This window comes from Lineus longissimus, chromosome 14, assembly GCF_910592395.1.
Source record: "Lineus longissimus chromosome 14, tnLinLong1.2, whole genome shotgun sequence".
Lineage (NCBI taxonomy): Eukaryota > Metazoa > Nemertea > Pilidiophora > Heteronemertea > Lineidae > Lineus > Lineus longissimus.
In genome coordinates, this window is record NC_088321.1 from 14,708,296 (window position 1) to 14,726,936 (window position 18,641).

Here is an 18,641-nt window from a genome sequence, read left to right on the forward strand (position 1 = left end):
CCATTTGAAATAAACACATGAAACAGATAGATCCCAGTTCCAGGATAGTCTCTGCTTATTACAATATGTGCATCCTATATACAGTACCAGCAGTGTATGACCATACGAGGTTGGGCTTACATAGAATTCAAGTCGTCACAAACAGCATGAGGCTGGGCACGTGGTCACACGTGTGAGTTTATGGACTCAGACTTGAAAACCTTACATGACATGACATGAGGGTGAAAAGTGACAAGAAGGATTAGTATTGGCTTGTTCTTTCTCTCACCCAACATGGGTAATGTGTGACAAACAGCCTCAGTACCAGTTGGTTCTATCTGTGACAGTTGACCTGTTACACCTGACATAGTGAATCATATGTAAACCCAGGGTTTCCGCCAGAGGGGGGATGGGGGGATTCATCACCCCCTAAAATATTTCAAGGGGGGATATCCCCCCTTAATTTTGAGCTCTAAAGTTTGTTTTACTGTCAAATGAGTAATTTTCATGATTTGATATGTAAAATTAGAGCATTTGGGAGCCAATTGTAACGGTTTTAGGGGCAAAAAACGTCTCAGGAGGGGTCATACACCCTTTTTAAGAAAAAAAAAATTTTAGAAATTTTTTTTTTGCTCCCCCTCAAATTTAATCCTGGCGGAAACCCTGAAACCCATTAAGAAGAGCCTTCAAGCAGGTTGTCCATTTTGGACTCTATCCAAAAGTAAAAAATAAACCTTTACCGATGCATGCAGTTCTAAAATAAAACAAACTCTTTCCCCACATTTCTTCAACCCATATGCCAGTTGCATAAAATAGACCCCTCCCCCCCGAATGCCATCGAACAACGGAACTATCATCATTGTCAATTTCAAAAGAAATGTCTTGATGCAACTGGTATCATCTACCTTCAGGTTTTGGCTTTTTCACTGAAGAAAAAAATGTAACTGAAATGAGTTCTAGATTCTCACATCACTTTTCATGATACATGCCATTCTCATGCAAGGCTGCATGCAGTGATAACCAGTGCCAAAATATCCTGTATTCAGGACCAATGAACTTCCAGCTCAAGAAAGAATCAATCATTGCACCACGTCATGTCACATCAGTGCATCACAGATGCCGTATTAAGTCACCATGACAAGACATGATTGAATACTCATAATTTCCAGAACAGAGAGCTTAAACATCTTGAAAACAGGATATTTTAGAACTGGGTGCACTGTCGTTCAGCCTTGCACACACGTGTAGAACAGCATTTTCCGTTTCAAAGGGAAACAAAATTTAAACACATGATTAACTTGATTGGAGCTACTTCAGATCTTCATATGACTTGTAAATCAACTGCTCACAACGGATTTTAAAACCAATCAATCAAACCTACATGTAAAATAAATCAAATTGTGCAAACAATATCTCTTCTGGGAGTTTCTATATAAACAACAGCAATTTTGTAGGATTTACACACGATTGGAGGGGCAAAACATCTCTGACATCAACAAACTTAGGACAGTGACTTTTATCTACTTCTAAACCTATCTTTACTACTTGGTCAAAAACCTTGTGTCAGTGACATTTATTTTTAAACAGTTTAAGGCACTTCTTTTACGCCACAAATTTACTCTCTCACTAATTTTGCTCAACATAAGACACAACCTTTAGATAGATTAACAACATGGGCTAACATTTCCTCATACATCCTGGACAGCTTAGTGCAAATTTGGGATCTTCTCGAAAAGATTGAAGCTGATAAAGACAGGAGTTTTAGACTTCGGAACTATGTTTTCCAGTTTTCAGTCTTCTGAACTATGTTTTCCAGTTTTCAGTCTTCTGAACTATGTTTTCCAGTTTTCATTCTTCTTCTGAACTATGTTTTCCGTATTTTTGTCTTCTGAACTATGTTTTCCATTTTTCAGTTCTCTGAACTATGTTTTCCAGTTTTCAGTCTTCTGAACTACGTTTTCCAGTTTTCAGTCTTCTGAACTATGTTAATAGGATATTACTGTATTTCCCCGCTTCAATCAAATTTGAGAAGATCCCTCATCACAGAAAGATAGATGACATTCTAAAATGTTCTTCCACCGCGGACATGCAATACCTTTATCCTTCTTTTTCTGCTTCTTTTTTGCTGTGGAAAAATCATCAAATGAATGAACAGAAAATACATGAAATTGCTTCAAATAGAGAGGGTATCCCTAATAGAGAGGGTGTCCCTAATAGAGAGGTTCTGCTGTATTAAGTTCCACTGTATGTCCATTAGCGAAGAAAACACAGACATCAAACGGCTTGTGCAGGAGATATACACATTTTATACAGTATATTTTGCAGTGCATACATTTACGATCCTACTAAACACTTTCTCACTGACAAATCTAACAATAGAGAGGTTAAGATTCTGATCAGAGAGGGATTTCGATGACGGATATTGTGTTGCCTGTTTTCAGAAATTGCGTTGCCTGTTTTCAGAAATTGCATTGCCTGTTTTCAGAAATTGCAATGCCTGTTTTCAGAAACTGCGTTGCCTGTTTTCAGAAATTGCGTTGCCTGTTTTCAGAAATTGCGTTGCCTGTTTTCAGAAATGCTATGAAAGTTGAAACAGTGCGTCTTCAATGTCGGGTATGTCCAAAAACAATCGACCTCACGATGTCAATCAGAGAAAAAAATAACTTCGTTCCCGGATCAAAATCTAAACCTCTCTATTTTTCATAAGCACAGAGACGAATCTTAAAAGATTGATCTTTCAAACTTTGAAAATATTTGGAACAAGTTGAGACACATGTGTTGAGAACGTGAGAATATTGTATAAACAATGCATTGGCAAAATAATTTTAAAATGCCGCACAAACAAATTTGATCAATTTTGACTTGTTTTTTACCAAATTGAAGTCGTCAACTAACAATTCTATGAAAAGACTTATCTCTGTGAACTTTCATACACTCAAGACTGAGGGCCCAAGATGAATCCGACTGATATTGACTCCATATCATAAACACTTTGAAATATCAATAAACTAGTAAATGGTTGACTTCACTGTTACATCAGCCCTCAGTCTCTACCTCACAACATCAAACTGAAACCGTGCAAATACCTTTTTTCGTTTTTTTGTGCTTCTTTTTTTTCCCAGGTGAAGCTTCTTCAGACATGTCTTGTTCAGACACGTCTGAGGCAAAACAAAACAAGCATTTGTAAGATATTTTACGAAAAAGAACAAAAATGCTGAAGTTGATATTCACACTGATTTACTATGAAAATAGTGAATATTCGAAGGACAGATTTTCCCATTCAATCACACTAAATTTGGCGCAGGTCGGAATACACGGGCCAAAAAATCCTCAAATATCCAGTTAAAATCCATCAGTCAATACCTCTTACTGAAGTTTAGGTTCATTTTCCAAGGGTAGCCCCGGGTACAGCCAGAGTCGCTATTCCATAACACTTGGAGAGGGAGATTCCGCTCTCCCTCTCAAGGCAAACCCATACCTTTTTCCCTCTCCGCTTGCTTAGCCTCTTCCATCTTCCTCAAGTCTTTCTGCTTGGCCTCCTGCGCTGACTTTTCCTCTTTCTCCGCATCATACTTCACTCCTGGAAGGGAAAAGACGAAATTGACAAGACAATTAAAGCGATTACTTCAGGTTTCTTGATGATAAAGAGGTTGAATACTTTCGACTCCCACTCAAACTTAACTCCAACAGCTAGTGATAACTTCTGATTAACCTAATTAACCTAATTGACCATAGTTTAACAATATGAAAACATTCCTCAATTCAGTTGAATCAAAGTTGTCATTAGACGACTGTTATTCCGAATCAAAGTTAAAGTTGGAGTGGCAGTCGTAACTGATATGCTATAAATGTCTTGTCCTGGGACAATTAGGCCTCGATACGGCTAACTTAGGTGTTTCATGTTCAGATCCATAGTTTTGATGGTTCAGATCCATAGTTTTGACGGTCATGGCATATAATTTGTCTTCGTGGTTACTCTTGACACCTCCAGGTGGTGTATATTCAGCCGTCAACAGATGTGAGTACTCACCGAGGTTTGGTACCGCCAAGACATACAATCCATCGATTGTTGCTATGACTGGAGCTGTGTAAAGATTCTTCCATGGAATCTTCAGCACCAGTTTACCTGCAAAATACTGTCTCATTACACCAACGCCAAATGCAACCTAATATAGTAGAACCTCTCTATTAAGGACACCCTTGGGACTGACAAGTGCTGTCCTTAATAGAGAGGTGTCCTGATTAGAGAGGTCAAATTGAATGGAGACAACCAATTTGGGACCAAAACTAGTGTCCTTAATAGAGAGGTTGTCCTCAATAGAGAGGTTGTCCTCAATAGAGAGGTTGTCCTCAATAGAGAGGTTGTCCTCAATAGAGAGGTTGTCCTCAATAGAGAGGTTGTCCTCAATAGAGAGGTTGTCCTCAATAGAGAGGTTGTCCTCAATAGAGAGGTTGTCCTCAATAGAGAGGTTGTCCTCAATAGAGAGGTTGTCCTCAATAGAGAGGTTGTCCTCAATAGAGAGGTTGTCCTCAATAGAGAGGTTGTCCTCAATAGAGAGGTTGTCCTCAATAGAGAGGTTGTCCTCAATAGAGAGGTTGTCTTTAAAAGAGAGGCGTCCGCTAAGGGAGGTTCCACTGTACCATATAGAAATGGTGTCTTTATTTCAACGCTAACCAGCAGTGTATGCTCCCATTAGCCTCAACCACTAGCATGTACGCCATCCGACATATCCAAAGTGATCTCTCTCCAGAGCAATCAATATATAATTAACTATGACAACTCTATATCGTGGAACTCATTTTTTATTAACTTGCCATCAAATTCACTTTTTTCCAATTCTGTCCGTAACATATCTCTTGCGCTGATACAATACTAAAACTATGATATGATTCATATGGAATGTACGCGTATGTTGTGTTGTCAATTTCACTATTACGTGACGTCTATGGGGATCACTCAATACATAACTCGCTTCGATAATGATATGTTAGGGATTGCATTTTTTCTTTAAAAGTTTGTGGGCAATTTGACTGAAAGTTTCTAATTTTGCCAACCATGCCCATTGGAGATCTTTCAGTGCAACTCTAACTTGGTTAGGCAAAGGGACTTGGCCACATCAACACAGCATCTGATCTGAGACAAAATTATTTTATTCATACATAATTTCACTCATGCATAGCTAATTTTGGTTGTCCCATTCGCAGTCAATCTAGCAAACGGAAGGGTTGATGGGTGATCACATAAAATGCTGTTACCCCTGCTGATTGCCTTAACAACTGCATAACTAATCACCACGGTTAATCAAGCAAGAGCAATATCATGTAGGAATGAAATAATCTGTCTTAGATTGGAGACCATGCACAAGTCCCAATAGAACAAGTGAAATTTGTATCAGAGTGAAAAAACCCCACTGTGAGCCCCATTGACATTGTAAGTACAACTCACTTGTGAAACTGACCAGGGTCATTAACTTAACAGTACTAATTAATAGTATATTGTGTAATTTATTTGTATCAGAGTGAAAAACCCCCATTGTGAGCCCCATTGATATTGTAAGTACAACTCACTGGTGAAACTGACCAGGGTCATTAACTTTACAGTACTAATTAATAGTATATTGTGTAATTTATTTGTATCAGAGTGAAAAACCCCCATTGTGAGCCCCATTGACATTGTAAGTACAACTCACTTGTGAAACTGACCAGGGTCATTAACTTAACAGTACTAATTAATAGTATATTGTGTAATTTATTTGTATCAGAGTGAAAAACCCCCATTGTGAGCCCAATTGATATTGTAAGTACAACTCACTGGTGAAACTGACCAGGGTCATTAACTTTACAGTACTAATTAATAGTATATTGTGTAATTTATTTGTATCAGAGTGAAAAACCCCCATTGTGAGCCCCATTGACATTGTAAGTACAACTCACTGGTGAAACTGACCAGGGTCATTAACTTAACAGTACTAATTAAAAGTATATGGTGTAATTTATTTGTATCAGAGTGAAAAACCCCCATTGTGAGCCCCATTGACATTGTAAGTACAACTCACTGGTGAAACTGACCAGGGTCATTAACTTTACAGTACTAATTAATAGTATATATTGTGTAATTTATTTGTATCAGAGTGAAAAACCCCCATTGTGAGCCCCATTGACATTGTAAGTACAACTCACTGGTGAAACTGACCAGGGTCATTAACTTAACAGTATTAATTACTAGTATATTGTGTAATTTATAAGTTAACAATGGGCTTAGATATTTTGACACCTCCATGTGAGCTGTCCAGTACTCGGGGCATTTGGCCACATAAATTAGCAGTGAAAACATAAACCAACCAGCCAAATGTTTCAACTGAACCAAGTTTGTTCCCAGAGTATGGTAAGCGCCTACAATTGCATTAAAGTTTTTGCAGTCATTTCCACAATTTCCATATCATGTATGCAGAAGTGCACTTTTTGTTTGCACTGCCAAGACCTTCATTTCGAACAAGTACCACCAGTGTTCAACTACAGTGGAACCTCCTTTAGCGGACACCTCTCTATTAAGGACACCCTCTCTATTAAGGACACTAGTTTTGATCCCAAATTGGTTGTTTCCATTCAATTTGCCCTCTCTAATCAGGACACCTCTTTATTAAGGACAGTACTTTTCAGTCCCGAGGATGTCCGTTATAGAGAGGTTCTACTGTACTAGCATGTATGCCATCTGACACATTCCAAACGATCTCTCTCGGGGATTAATCAATATATAATTGAGTATGATATCATAGTGATGTGAGTTAGAATGGGTGGTGGCAGGACTGTCTGCAGTACAGACAAGCTGGCACAGAGAGCTCAAATTAGGCCCGGACTTTCGTTTCCGTTTGAAATGTTGTACATGCACTTTTCGAGGCACTTTATATGAAGAGTGCCTGAGCTTACCTAAGTGACCATGTTTGATGGTGACTGGGAGATTGAGATCATCCTGCAATTAAAGAGACAAGTGATTAGCAAATACACCGGTCTTCTTTGGCTTTCACCCCAATTTAAGAGACACTTTGACCCCCTAGTCCATGCCTAGAGTCCCCCTTTACAGTTGTTTTTGGATGCCACTACAGAAGGGCCCCAATTGGGTTCACTGGTTTGGTGACTCCAACTTTAGGCTAAACTTTAGAATCCCCGATCGGAAATGACGTAGTTTGATCGCATTCAACTATAAATCCATTGAACAGTGGTGCTTGGTTAGTCAACCGATGACCTTTTTTTGGGGTGTGATCGGGGATTGTAAACTTGTTCCCAACTTTAGCCTGGAACTATTAAAGAGTAGCCAAGCTCCATGTCAACTACTGTCCACTTAGATTGCATCTTTCATTTGGACTGGCTGACTTATTCGAAGAACGACACATCGTAGGGTTAGGCGTCTTTCTCGAGGACACTGAGAGTAATCAAACAGTGATCCTTCCCAGAGTTGAACTCGTGACCTCCTGATTAGGACCCCTGTACCGTTACAACTAATGAGTCTGTCTGCATCCAAACAGAATCAACCTTTTCGAAGAGGTTTGTTGGGCGTTGACCAGTCATGGTTTACCCTGGAATAAATGGTCACAGTTGCTGATGGCCAAGTCGTCTTGGGCCTTCTGACGTGTTCTGAGTCTGCGCATTTGATTTGTTTTGGCTCCAATTCGTCTTCTTTGAAAAGGCCTATAATCTACTTACCAAGGCACTTTGTTTGACATCAAGATTCTGAAGGACGATGTCGCCTGAAATGATAATAGACAATAACGCATTGAGTAAGACGTTTATATCAGGAAGAGCCCCGTACACTAAGGACACCCTCTGGACTGACAACGCTGTCCTTAACAGAGAGGTGTCCTGATAAGAGAGGACAAATTGAATGGAAACCACCACTGTCTTTGGGACCAAAACTGGAGTCCTTAATAGAGAGGTTGTCCTTAATAGAGAGGTTGTCCTTAATAGAGAGTGTCCCACTTATGGAGGTTCCACTGCACCAGGAAAGGGAATGGGTCGACTGGGTTGTCTGCTCCATTTCTCGGGGAGCGGGGTCTTGGCACAATGGTTGAGCGTCAGCCTTGTGTTCGGAAGGTCCCGGGTTCAACACCCGGCTGGCGCCACTTTGTGACCAATAATGGTCACGATCAATTTGTCCATTTCTTCTTCTAGTCCCCCTTTAAAACATATGTCAATAAATGACTTAATATCCTCGATCATTTCAGCACCGACTGAAAAAAGCTCAACCTATCAATGGTACGGGTCATTTGAGCAACACAGTTCTTTTGTGACCAAATGAATTTATCCATTTTTGCTAATTATCCAAAGCACTCGTTAGAGCTTTATGTTGATCATGTATCAGTTATCACATGATTTGATCTCTCTAATCAGGACACCTCTCTATCAAGGACAGCACTTGTCAGTACTGAGGGTGTCCTTAATAGAGAGGTTCTATACAAGCACCACTGATGGATAGATGAAAGCACAATTACAGTGTAACCTCACTTAGCAGACACCTCTATATTAAGAACAGCCCTATTGAGGACACTAGGTTTGGTCCCTAAGTTGTTATTTCCATTCAATTTGACCTCTCTTATCAGGACACTTCTCTATTATTAGGACAGCACTTGTCAGTCAGGTCGGTGTCTTTACTAGAGAAGTTATATTGCACTGTACACAGCCATACCACAAGAGTGCACCTCACATGACTGCTTAGAATATTATTTGCATCACTACTTATCATACCATTTCATTCCACAGCTGTCACTCTGTTAATAGTCGATTAAAAGTTATCTATCCAAGGCCAGTTCTTGATTTTCTGAACTGGTAATGCACACAACTGTTTATTTTTCGTGATTTGAGAGGATAAAGCATCACAGAACTCTTTAAAATTCAACTTCGAGGCATAAAATGACCAATTTTTTCAAAATCTGTTGGCACGTCAACCAGATTATTCTTTCTCTTGGCCTTACCCGTCTGTCAATAACAGAATGACTAGATTCATGTACACAGGCCTGCTGACAACTAATAATGTATCATGTGGTTGATAAAATTCAACCTAATTGAACTTTTAAGGGAAAGCACCAACAGATCTTAATAATAATATAATTTTCCCAAGGAGTTTCATTATATCAAGAGGACACACTTCGCCTTATTTAGATCAGGGTCAGGAAAATAGAAATGCAGTTACACACAATGCTGTAGAGCAGTTATTGTACATGCAACATCGCTGAAACTTGGTATGTATAGTATTTTTTAATCTGCACAACACCAATGTTAAAATTTACATTCACACTCACAGTACTTATTTAATGCAAATTTTCAAATTCAACTACAAATCTCAAATTTTTAGAACAGCGTGACCTTTAACCAAGAACCAACACTCAGCAAACACTGCAGATGATGTGTTCATTGAGTTCTGCCCAGCACATTAAATTCTCTTTCAATTTTACTTCCATTCTATAGCATTTGAGACACAACTGAACTAAAAGTAGAGGCAAAGCATATCGATGAATTTTTACACCCCGATCAGCCAACACCATCAGGTAGACCACGAACAGCTAGGAATGCTAATTCTTCAGTTACAAATCTTAAATGCTCACATGAATCTACTAAACCAGACTACAGTTGTAGGCGTACCATACTCCGACCTGGTAAACCATTGGCAGCGAGGGCAATAGAGTCTATGCTGATGTATCTGGTGCATCAGGAGCTGTACTGCCTTGAAGATTCTCACATCCCACAGAGATCTCAGGTGAGAAGTCAGACTAAACTAGACCACGCGCCAAAGACTGAGGACATCAGTCATACTGATACTATGAGTACTACGAGGTGCCCAAATGGATCTCCACACAAACTAATGATTCGTATGGCAATACAACTATAACTTTAGAGTAGACCGATGTGGCATGACCCCTATGGAAAGCCTGGTTTGGTGCATGCTGGACTCCAAGCCATGACGGGGTCCATCTCTTATTAAACATGTTAGAGACGAGTGATATGAATAAAGACGAGCAAATGCTTTTTTGTAAAACTCCACGTACATTTACACTAGGCTCTTCTGTACAAAATTGAAGTAAAAGCATTTGCTAGTCTTTATTGATATCACCCATTGGCCTGGTCCTGTGTGTAGAAGAGCCATAACAAGCATATCAAACACTAAGAAAGATGATTTTCCCTCGATACCGGGTACGTTTTTGTCCTCATTTCTCAGCTCAGTAGTGCCATTCACAGACAACAAATGATGGAATGATATGACAATTTGCCGTATCATAAAATTCTTACCATTCCAGATACTAAACTTCAGTTGGGCCCTGTCCAAGTGCTCAACATATTCTCCAAGATATTCATTGAGGAAGTTCAGAATCAAGGACTTCAAAAGCATTTCCAAATCAACATGCAAACTAAAACAGACACAAAAGGGATAAAATCGCAAACACTGGCCAAAACATTAGAAGGCTATCAGTAGATGAGATCAGACCTCTATCGTCTGACCCTTTAAAGTTTACAATAACAGGACTGAATGTACTGGTAAAGTGCATGTAATAGTACCAGTAGAATGCCAGGGCTAATGTCTCCTATGCCCTGTCAAGCACGGCCCTCTGACGCTGCATTTTTGTCCACTGAAAAGTGCACGCAATCTTGAGCCTATTGCCCCTATGATGGGCAAAGCATGCATCAAGGAATAAATTATAGAAGGGTGTGAAACATTTTAGGAAAATGGTCGCGTTACCACGACAAAGTTTAGTTACCGAATTCCCTTATAAATGTGTGTCATTGTCAACATGGCCAAACCAATTGCACGTATCGTGTTATAATGATTATTATAAAGGTTACAGAATTCCCTTATGTCATGGTCAATGACTGAGGTCAAATCAGTGTGATGAAAAACCTCTTAGTCTTACCCTCTATCTATCTCCTAACTATCACAGGTACCACTGTGCCTGGAGAAATCTCTGTTGAGAACCCCGATGACCAGAGTAAAAGATTTGTTTCCTTTATCCGGACTATTTACGATGGCAATCTGTAACTTAGTCTTGTCAATTTAACCACAAGAATAGAACATGAATTCCTGTGGATGTGACATTGTCTTTGACATACTGGTTGTGACTACTGACTGGAACTTCAGAAGACGATTGTGACATTGTCTCTGACATATGTTCAGCTTGTGACTTTGTCTCTGACAATTGAGAGAACTGCTCTGTCAGTGGCAAATGTTGTAGGCATCCACTATCAACGAAAAAATAGTGTTTTACTTTTACATTCAGAACATGCTGGACAGAGCCTTCTGAATCTGTGTAGGCCTAACTCAAGTAGGGCGATTGTCTGACATCTCTGACTCTGTCATGGTTTATGGCGACTTCATCAGCTTTATTATATCCTTGATTACCTTTGCATTGCCATAGCAGCAACATCATCATTACATGCATACAGAACAACATACATGTACAATCAACATGATCAGATGATAGAGGCATATACAATGGCTACACAATGTCAATGACAGTGATTACTGATAATCATAGACAGAAAGATTTACCTCCCCAGATGCCCAACTTCAGCTGCGATTTGTCCAAATTCTCGACATAATCACCGAGATATTTATTAAGCAAATCCACAATGATGGACTCAAAGACCATCTTGATGGCTTGCCAGTGCACTCAGATGATGCACTTTGCAAAAATCGGGAAACTTTTCAGAACAAATCTCACTAAAAAAGGGGGATGGGCTGACAGCATTTGAAGCCTGCTTACGCACATGAAAAATGAATGAATGTTCTGCCAGAAAAAGAGTGCACAAAAATATCGCTTCAAATATCGGTTTAAATGATTTCAAATCAATGCAATTAAACTGATTATGTATAAAAAGTCGTTTTTTTGTATAATCATTGAAATGATAAAAGGATGGATTTAATTTTGGCTATCAATGAAGAGGTCATCAATAATCCGCGGCATAAAGGTGGCAGCACCATAGGATGTGTATGTATGGCAAGCCAAAGCGGAATTTATTCAAGACTTTAGAATTACCATTCAAGAAGTTAAATATAAGTTCAAGAAGGAAATATATGTTCAAGACTAAAATATGTTCAACCTTGAATCAAATGTTTTCAACCTTGAATAAAATATGTTCAACCTTGAATAAAATATGTTCAACCTTGAACAAAATATGTCCAACCTTGAACAAAATATATTCAACCTTGAACAAAATATATTCAAGACTCACGTGACCATATTCAAGACGCACGTGACCACAAAATTGATGACGTAGAGCGTAGAATCTGTGGTACTTCCGATGCGTTCTGTTTCACGACAGGCATTGCGCATTTTGAACCTATAATTTGCCTGATGTCTGTGAAACATGTATCGACTCTGACATTCACTCGGCATCCATGTCATGATGTGTAGGATTACAGTACATGTCAGGTGTAGGCGGCTAGGTACGTGTACAACCATGTGTCAAAACCTCGTGCGAACAATTCGAGCTCCGAAACGCAACACAAGTACCATGGGTTCGGGAAAGTTCGGGAAAGTCCGTAAAGCATCAAAACATGAGCAACTACGTCATCAATTTTTGTGGTCACGTGCGTCTTGAATATGGTCACGTGAGTCTTGAATATATTTTGTTCAAGGTTGAATATATTTTGTTCAAGGTTGACAATATTTGATTCAAGGTTGACAATATTTGATTCAAGGTTGACAATATTTGATTCAGGATTGAACATATTTTGGTCTTGAACATATATTTAACTTCTTGAATAGTAATTCCACGGTCTTGAATAAATTCCGCTTTGGCTTGCCATATGTATGGCAAGCCAAAGCGGAATTTATTCAAGACTTTAGAATAACCATTCAAGAAGTTAAATATAAGTTCAAGAAGGAAATATATGTTCAAGACTAAAATATGTTCAACCTTGAATCAAATGTTTTCAACCTTAAATAAAATATGTTCAACCTTGAACAAAATATGTTCAACCTTGAATAAAATATGTCCAACCTTGAACAAAATATATTCAACCTTGAACAAAATATATTCAAGACTCACGTGACCATATTCAAGACTCACGTGACCATATTCAAGACGCACGTGACCACAAAATTGATGACGTAGAGCGTAGAATCTGTGGTACTTCTGATGCGTTCTGTTTCACGACGTGATTGATTGCCTGTATAGCCTTAACACTCAAACATGTCAAAAGACAACGAGAATCCGATACAGTGGTATGAAAGGTGAGAGGCATTGCGCATTTTGAACCTATAATTTGCCTGATATGTCTGTGAAACATGTATCGACTCTGACATTCACTCGGCATCCATGTCATGATGTGTAGGATTACAGTACATGTCAGGTGTAGGCGGCTAGGTACGTGTACAACCATGTGTCAAAACCTTCGTGCGAACAATTCGAGCTCCGAAACGCAACACAAGTACCATGGGTTCGGGAAAGTCTGGACGCGGGTTCGGGAAAGTCCGTAAAGCATCAAAACATGAGCAACTACGTCATCAATTTTGTGGTCACGTGCGTCTTGAATATGGTCACGTGAGTCTTGAATATATTTTGTTCAAGGTTGAATATATTTTGTTCAAGGTTGGACATATTTTATTCAAGGTTGAACATATTTTATTCAAGGTTGAACATATTTTATTCAAGGTTGAAAACATTTGATTCAAGGTTGAACATATTTTAGTCTTGAACATATATTTCCTTCTTGAACTTATATTTAACTTCTTGAATGGTAATTCTAAAGTCTTGAATAAATTCCGCTTTGGCTTGCCATAGATGTGGTTCTTCGTCTCCCTGTCGCTGGGCAATGTGGATTTTACATACACCCGTTGAAATTCTCACATGTGGCAGAGACAGTAGATTGAGTGAGACTAGCCTCAATAATCACCATTGCCGACACTTGGAGAATGTGTAGTTTGGGAAGGTGTAAACTGTTGATGAAATTGCTGATGAAAATGTTGATGGGGTCCTCTAAATTTGGTGGCTTGATATTTGTTTGTTTTTTAAATATTTTTCATCGGCGGAAGCAGGCTTCAAATGCTGTCAGCCTATTCCCTTTTTTAGTGTTCCGGAACGCTAGAGAACGGGGAGGCGAATACACCCTCGGTTTGCCGGCGCCTTCTACGATTTATTCCGGGTTTCATTTTATAGGCAGCCTCACAGTGAAAGTTACGAGGCTGTATCTCTTCGAAAAATAACGATTTAAACATTAAACAAAATAATTCACTGATAATTAAAGGGTTAGATAGTTTCTTAGATAGCCTTCCCGTATATTGACCGGAAAAAGAATTGTCTGGTCGCTTCAAAAATGCTAAAAAAGTTAATTGAATTGCGTCCGAAAACAGACACCTTACCTTTGTTTTGTACAGAAGTTGTAAAAATCACCATATGAGATCGATTATCGGATGTGTTTTGCAATTTTTGCTTGATTTCATTGCTTTAGCACTTAGCAAGTCATGGAACTACTTCATCTCCATTTGTTAAGAGTGCATCTGAACATCGAACGCACTGTATAAAAGTTTATCTGGTATTGAAATATTTTATTTTTTACTATTTGAATATTACAGTCGTTCAACAGCCATGGAGCCAAGTCGAAAGAAGCAGAAGAAAGACAATGGCCGCCCTTCTGCGTCATCACGTCGTACACGGGCGCACAAGTCGCCCACACCTGAACCTGAAAATGAAGGCGCCACCAGCAGAAGGTTACCAATGCCCTCGCTTGACCCCCTCTTGCGGTCAGGGTCGCTGATCAGCTCTCTCACGGACAAAACCCTCGAGGAGATGGAATCGTATTTTACAACTACCATTAAGAAAAAAAACGTAGCAGCAGCTGTTGGTACAGCAGCGTCCTCTAAAACTGTTGCAGCAGCAGCATCTGGAACATCTGCATCAACATCTGGTGCGACGAAAACTACAACGATCAAAACTTCGACGTATGTGCCAAAATTCGGCCCGAGTACGAATGTCATGCAGTTGATCCAAGAGAAATTCAAAATGAACTTTCCGGATCCGTCGAATTTAAACGGCGATGAGAAGGATAAAGCGCCGCCTGGTGGTGAGAAAACTGAGGAGGTGGAGAAGGTGGAAAACATCAACGCGGATTGTCCACTCTTTCAACTTCCAACAGAATTAGTGTCACATATTTTTGAAGAGTACATGACGTTTGATGAGGTTTCAAAGGTCCGAGGGGTAAGTATCTGTATGTAACAAAACGTAATTGACAACTTTCTATTGACAAATTGGAAGGAGGTTACATGAGCTATAAAACATGAATATATGAAACTTGTGAATGAGTTGAAATTATTGGACTGAAGCATTTTATTCAGACATAATCTTGGTTCTCTATTTTAGGTTTCACGCTGGTTTAGAAACACCAGTGGCGACCATCTCAACCGTGCATTTTCCCGGCTACAGTCAAAGATGCAGGGCAGGTTCCAAGCGATCAAGTCTCAAATGCCGCGGCGGGAGTCTGCACGAAGGAAGCACCCCCTGGCGAGGGAATGTGACATCATAGAGACGGTGCATATGCGCCTGACGTTACTTCAGATGACATTTGGCCGTCATATCGACAGGCGCCATTGTTGTTTCTTCCCTGGTGCCGTAAGTTTCATTTTCTAATCATTTCATTCCAATTTGCGGCCATCTTGGCTTTTTCAGCCATCCTCGTGGGAGAGACTGGTCTCAGCCCTGGTCGGCAACCAGTCTAGGAGAGAAACTACAAATTCTACAACGTTAAATCTAGGCCCATCAGCCCGGCAATGGCAACCTGACAAGGAGACTGAAACTCCAAAATAAAAGCTGACTGGAGTCCGAGCGCATCAGCCATACTGGCGTCCGACCGGGTGCATGGAACAACAGCCAATAATGGCTATATAGACCACTTTATTTCGTTAATGGTTCATCAACTGGTCTACCACAGCGCTGAAGTTATATTTTAGGCAACATCTTATCAATTAATCAATTAACTGATACAATTAATGAATTATCTCATAACTTTATAAATGAACTTTATTTTGTGTGTTACAGATCATTGATGAGGTCTACCGCATCCTAGATTACATCAAGACCACATCGAACCTGGGCCGAGCGTACAAAGTCACCGACGAATTGTTCGATCTCTCAACGATGGCGATGGAATATTTCAAGGACAAGGTCGAACCAACACTGCCAGAAGTCAATTACTTCACAACGGAATTCCCAGATTTGACGAATACATTTAAATGTGAGTCGTTTGTAGACTTGGAAGTTCTTAAGCTGCTTTGGTCCTTTGTCCTATTTTCGTGTAGGGGAGTGATACTCCTTGTTGCTAACCTTAAAATGCTTTGGAAATCAGGACAAGTTCTGGCTCAGTCTGATAAATAGTTCAGCTCAGCTGAGCCAAGCAGACTTCAGTAAGTCAACGGGCTACTTGTGTAGTTTTCGCATTTTGTCACTTTGAAGTTTGAATGTTTCTTGATTTATTTCAGCTTCACTCACAGGTGTAGCGCCAATCCTGCGGACACCAACCGACAAGCCGGCACAACCACCGAAGGCACCCTCAACAGCCCCGCCCAGTAACCAAGGCAACCAGGACAAGGAAGACAAACAGACGCAACTCAAACGACAGGTACGCAACCAACAACTTGAGATGCTGCGTGTTAAACGAGATTTGACGCGGTATCGCGGTAGGACTGTACGTCTGGAGAAACAGAACGGAGACTTTAATCTACGGTTGTCGCATTTTGAAAAAAAGGATGACGAACGCGAGAGAAAGTTGAACATTGCTTTGGAAGAGTTACGAAAATGTCAGACGGAGTTGTGCAGCATGAAACAGATTGTGCAGTCGAGAGTGTCGCCGCCTGTTGTTGAGAATTGAGAGCACGCGCTTTAGGATAGGCAACTAATGCTCATGATGCGGTATCCCGGGAGGACTGTATGGTTTTAGAAATCAAATGTAACAAAGTGGAGACTTGAATTTATGATTGTTGCATTCGGTAAAAGGAGGATGACGAATTGGAAGGAAGCTTTGGAAAAGTTGTGAAAACGTCAAACGGAGTTGTATGGTATGAAACATACTGTGCACTTGTAGGTGTCTCCACCTGTTGTCAACGATTGAAACTAAGGACATGTGGTTTAGGATCACAAGGGCAAATTTGATGCTGCATGTTCAAAATGTTTGACGTGGTATTATGTACATTTGGTGAAATAGAGTGTAGGCTTTGATTTGCAATCATTGCATTTCGAACTTGATACATTGAACGGAAGTGAAAGTAATGAAGACATGCAAAACGCGTTGTGTAGTTTGAGGCAGATTGTTGGGTCGCAGGTGACACCATCTGTTGGAGAGAACAGTAACTAAGGACATGTGGTTTTGGTGAGAGTGTCAGTGAGATATCTTAGTGAGCTGTCTTAAATGCGGAAAATGAGAGGTCATGTTTTTTTACTTTTCTTCATGCCAAATGTATATGTGAAACGTGCCAATATACAAGGTGTTTAAAAAAAAAGGAAACTGTTTCGTGCTCGGTCATCTGCGAGAGTAAATTGGATTTCTTGGTGTCATAAGAAAGAGGGCATTATTAGGTAATAAATGGTGGCTGCCAATTTCCAAAATATTTAGCTATTTCTAAGACATGAACAAATTAATCTTGAATTCCTTTTGTTAAAACACCCTGTATAAGCAAGGTGGGGGAGGAGATTGCAAGATGGGATTAACGTCAGATAACCAGTTTACAGGGATTGCGATTTAAAATAAGTGAATTGGCAGGCACCATCTTCTTCAGCGTTTGCTCTGCACTTGGAGATGTTATTCTCTAGGGAGTATTCCTCCTCCAAGGTAACCTCGAGTCTATCAAACAGGCTCCTTATCTCACTTTCTTAGGCTGGGGAATAATTGTCATATCTTTTTTGATTCAACTGAAACTATCAGTTATTAGTCTTTCAATAATCTTTTAATTGAGGTGCATTTTCTTGAAGAAAAAACTATTTTGGCAACTGTTGCCCCCCTTTATACAAGGTATAAACCATAGTTGGTAATTGTGTCTACAACTGTATGTTATGTGGTCTTTTCATAATAAAATTATTGATATGATTAATAAGGTTTGTTGTTACACTTTATATTACCACCCGACAGTGACTCTGCCAGATCCAATACAGTCTTCGTCAGTCAAAGATGGGAGACTGGGGGTGACATGAGTAAAGACTTACAAATGCTTTTATCTAAAAATCCATATACAGTAGAACCTATCTATTAAGGACACCCTCTGGACTGACAAGTGCTGTCCTTAATAGAGGTGTCCTGATTAGAGAGGTCAAATTGAATGGAAATAACCAATTTGGGACCAAAACTAGTGTCCTTAATAGAGAGGTTGTCCTTAGTAGAGAGGTGTCCGCTTAGGGAGGTTCTACTGCACATTTACACTAGGCCTTCCTGTGTAAAATTGAAGTAAAAGCATTTACAAGACTTATTCATAATCATATCAACCCAGCAGGTGTATGCATATCAAGGGCCTGTCATAAACGTGAGTTGTCTCCTCATTCTACAGGTGTGTTATTGGTAAACATCATTGACGAGGAACAGGAGTGTCACAGGACCTAGGACCGGGAGAGTGTATACCCCTCTCAGGCCTTTGAATCAACGGCCTTGTCTGCAGAAACGAAACAAGCCACTTCATGCCTTGAATTTAGACAAA

The 18,641-nt window shown here is 39.8% G+C and overlaps 2 protein-coding genes across 20 annotated transcripts in view; one reads left to right on the top strand and one right to left on the bottom strand.

The window, feature by feature from the left end:
• LOC135498956 (intermembrane lipid transfer protein VPS13C-like) overlaps window positions 1–11,698 on the bottom strand; it is a 72,209-nt gene extending 60,511 nt beyond the window's left edge. For 15 of the 19 annotated variants that reach the window (XM_064789521.1, XM_064789532.1, XM_064789530.1 and 12 more), the window contains exons 1-8: window positions 11,513–11,698; window positions 7,681–7,724; window positions 6,907–6,949; window positions 4,010–4,105; window positions 3,458–3,559; window positions 3,066–3,137; window positions 2,075–2,104; window positions 885–905 (exon numbers count right to left, since the gene is read on the bottom strand). In XM_064789521.1, the coding sequence (XP_064645591.1) occupies window positions 885–905; window positions 2,075–2,104; window positions 3,066–3,137; window positions 3,458–3,559; window positions 4,010–4,105; window positions 6,907–6,949; window positions 7,681–7,724; window positions 11,513–11,612 (508 nt within the window). In that variant the 5' untranslated portion in view covers window positions 11,613–11,698. The remainder of the gene's footprint in view (window positions 1–884; window positions 906–2,074; window positions 2,105–3,065; window positions 3,138–3,457; window positions 3,560–4,009; window positions 4,106–6,906; window positions 6,950–7,680; window positions 7,725–11,512) is intronic. The other 4 variants (XM_064789524.1, XM_064789514.1, XM_064789525.1 and 1 more) reach the window with 4 other exon arrangements.
• A 2,423-nt stretch (window positions 11,699–14,121) lies between these two features.
• LOC135498772 (F-box only protein 28-like) lies at window positions 14,122–18,025 on the top strand. Its single transcript, XM_064789195.1, has 5 exons — window positions 14,122–14,213; window positions 14,541–15,162; window positions 15,325–15,573; window positions 16,000–16,195; window positions 16,440–18,025. Exons 2-5 carry the CDS (start codon window positions 14,554–14,556, stop codon window positions 16,826–16,828), a joined length of 1,443 nt encoding a protein of 480 aa, XP_064645265.1. The 5' UTR covers window positions 14,122–14,213; window positions 14,541–14,553; the 3' UTR covers window positions 16,829–18,025.
• Window positions 18,026–18,641: the final 616 nt, after the last annotated feature.

Bases quoted from the DNA above. Each gene is read 5' to 3' on its own strand.
- LOC135498772 (XM_064789195.1), top strand. From the start codon at position 14,554: ATGGAGCCAAGTCGAAAGAAGCAGAAGAAAGACAATGGCCGCCCTTCT. The intron at 15,163-15,324 runs GTAAGTATCTGT...TCTCTATTTTAG, and splicing joins AGGTTTCAAAGGTCCGAGGG to GTTTCACGCTGGTTTAGAAA. The intron at 15,574-15,999 runs GTAAGTTTCATT...TGTGTGTTACAG, and splicing joins GTTGTTTCTTCCCTGGTGCC to ATCATTGATGAGGTCTACCG.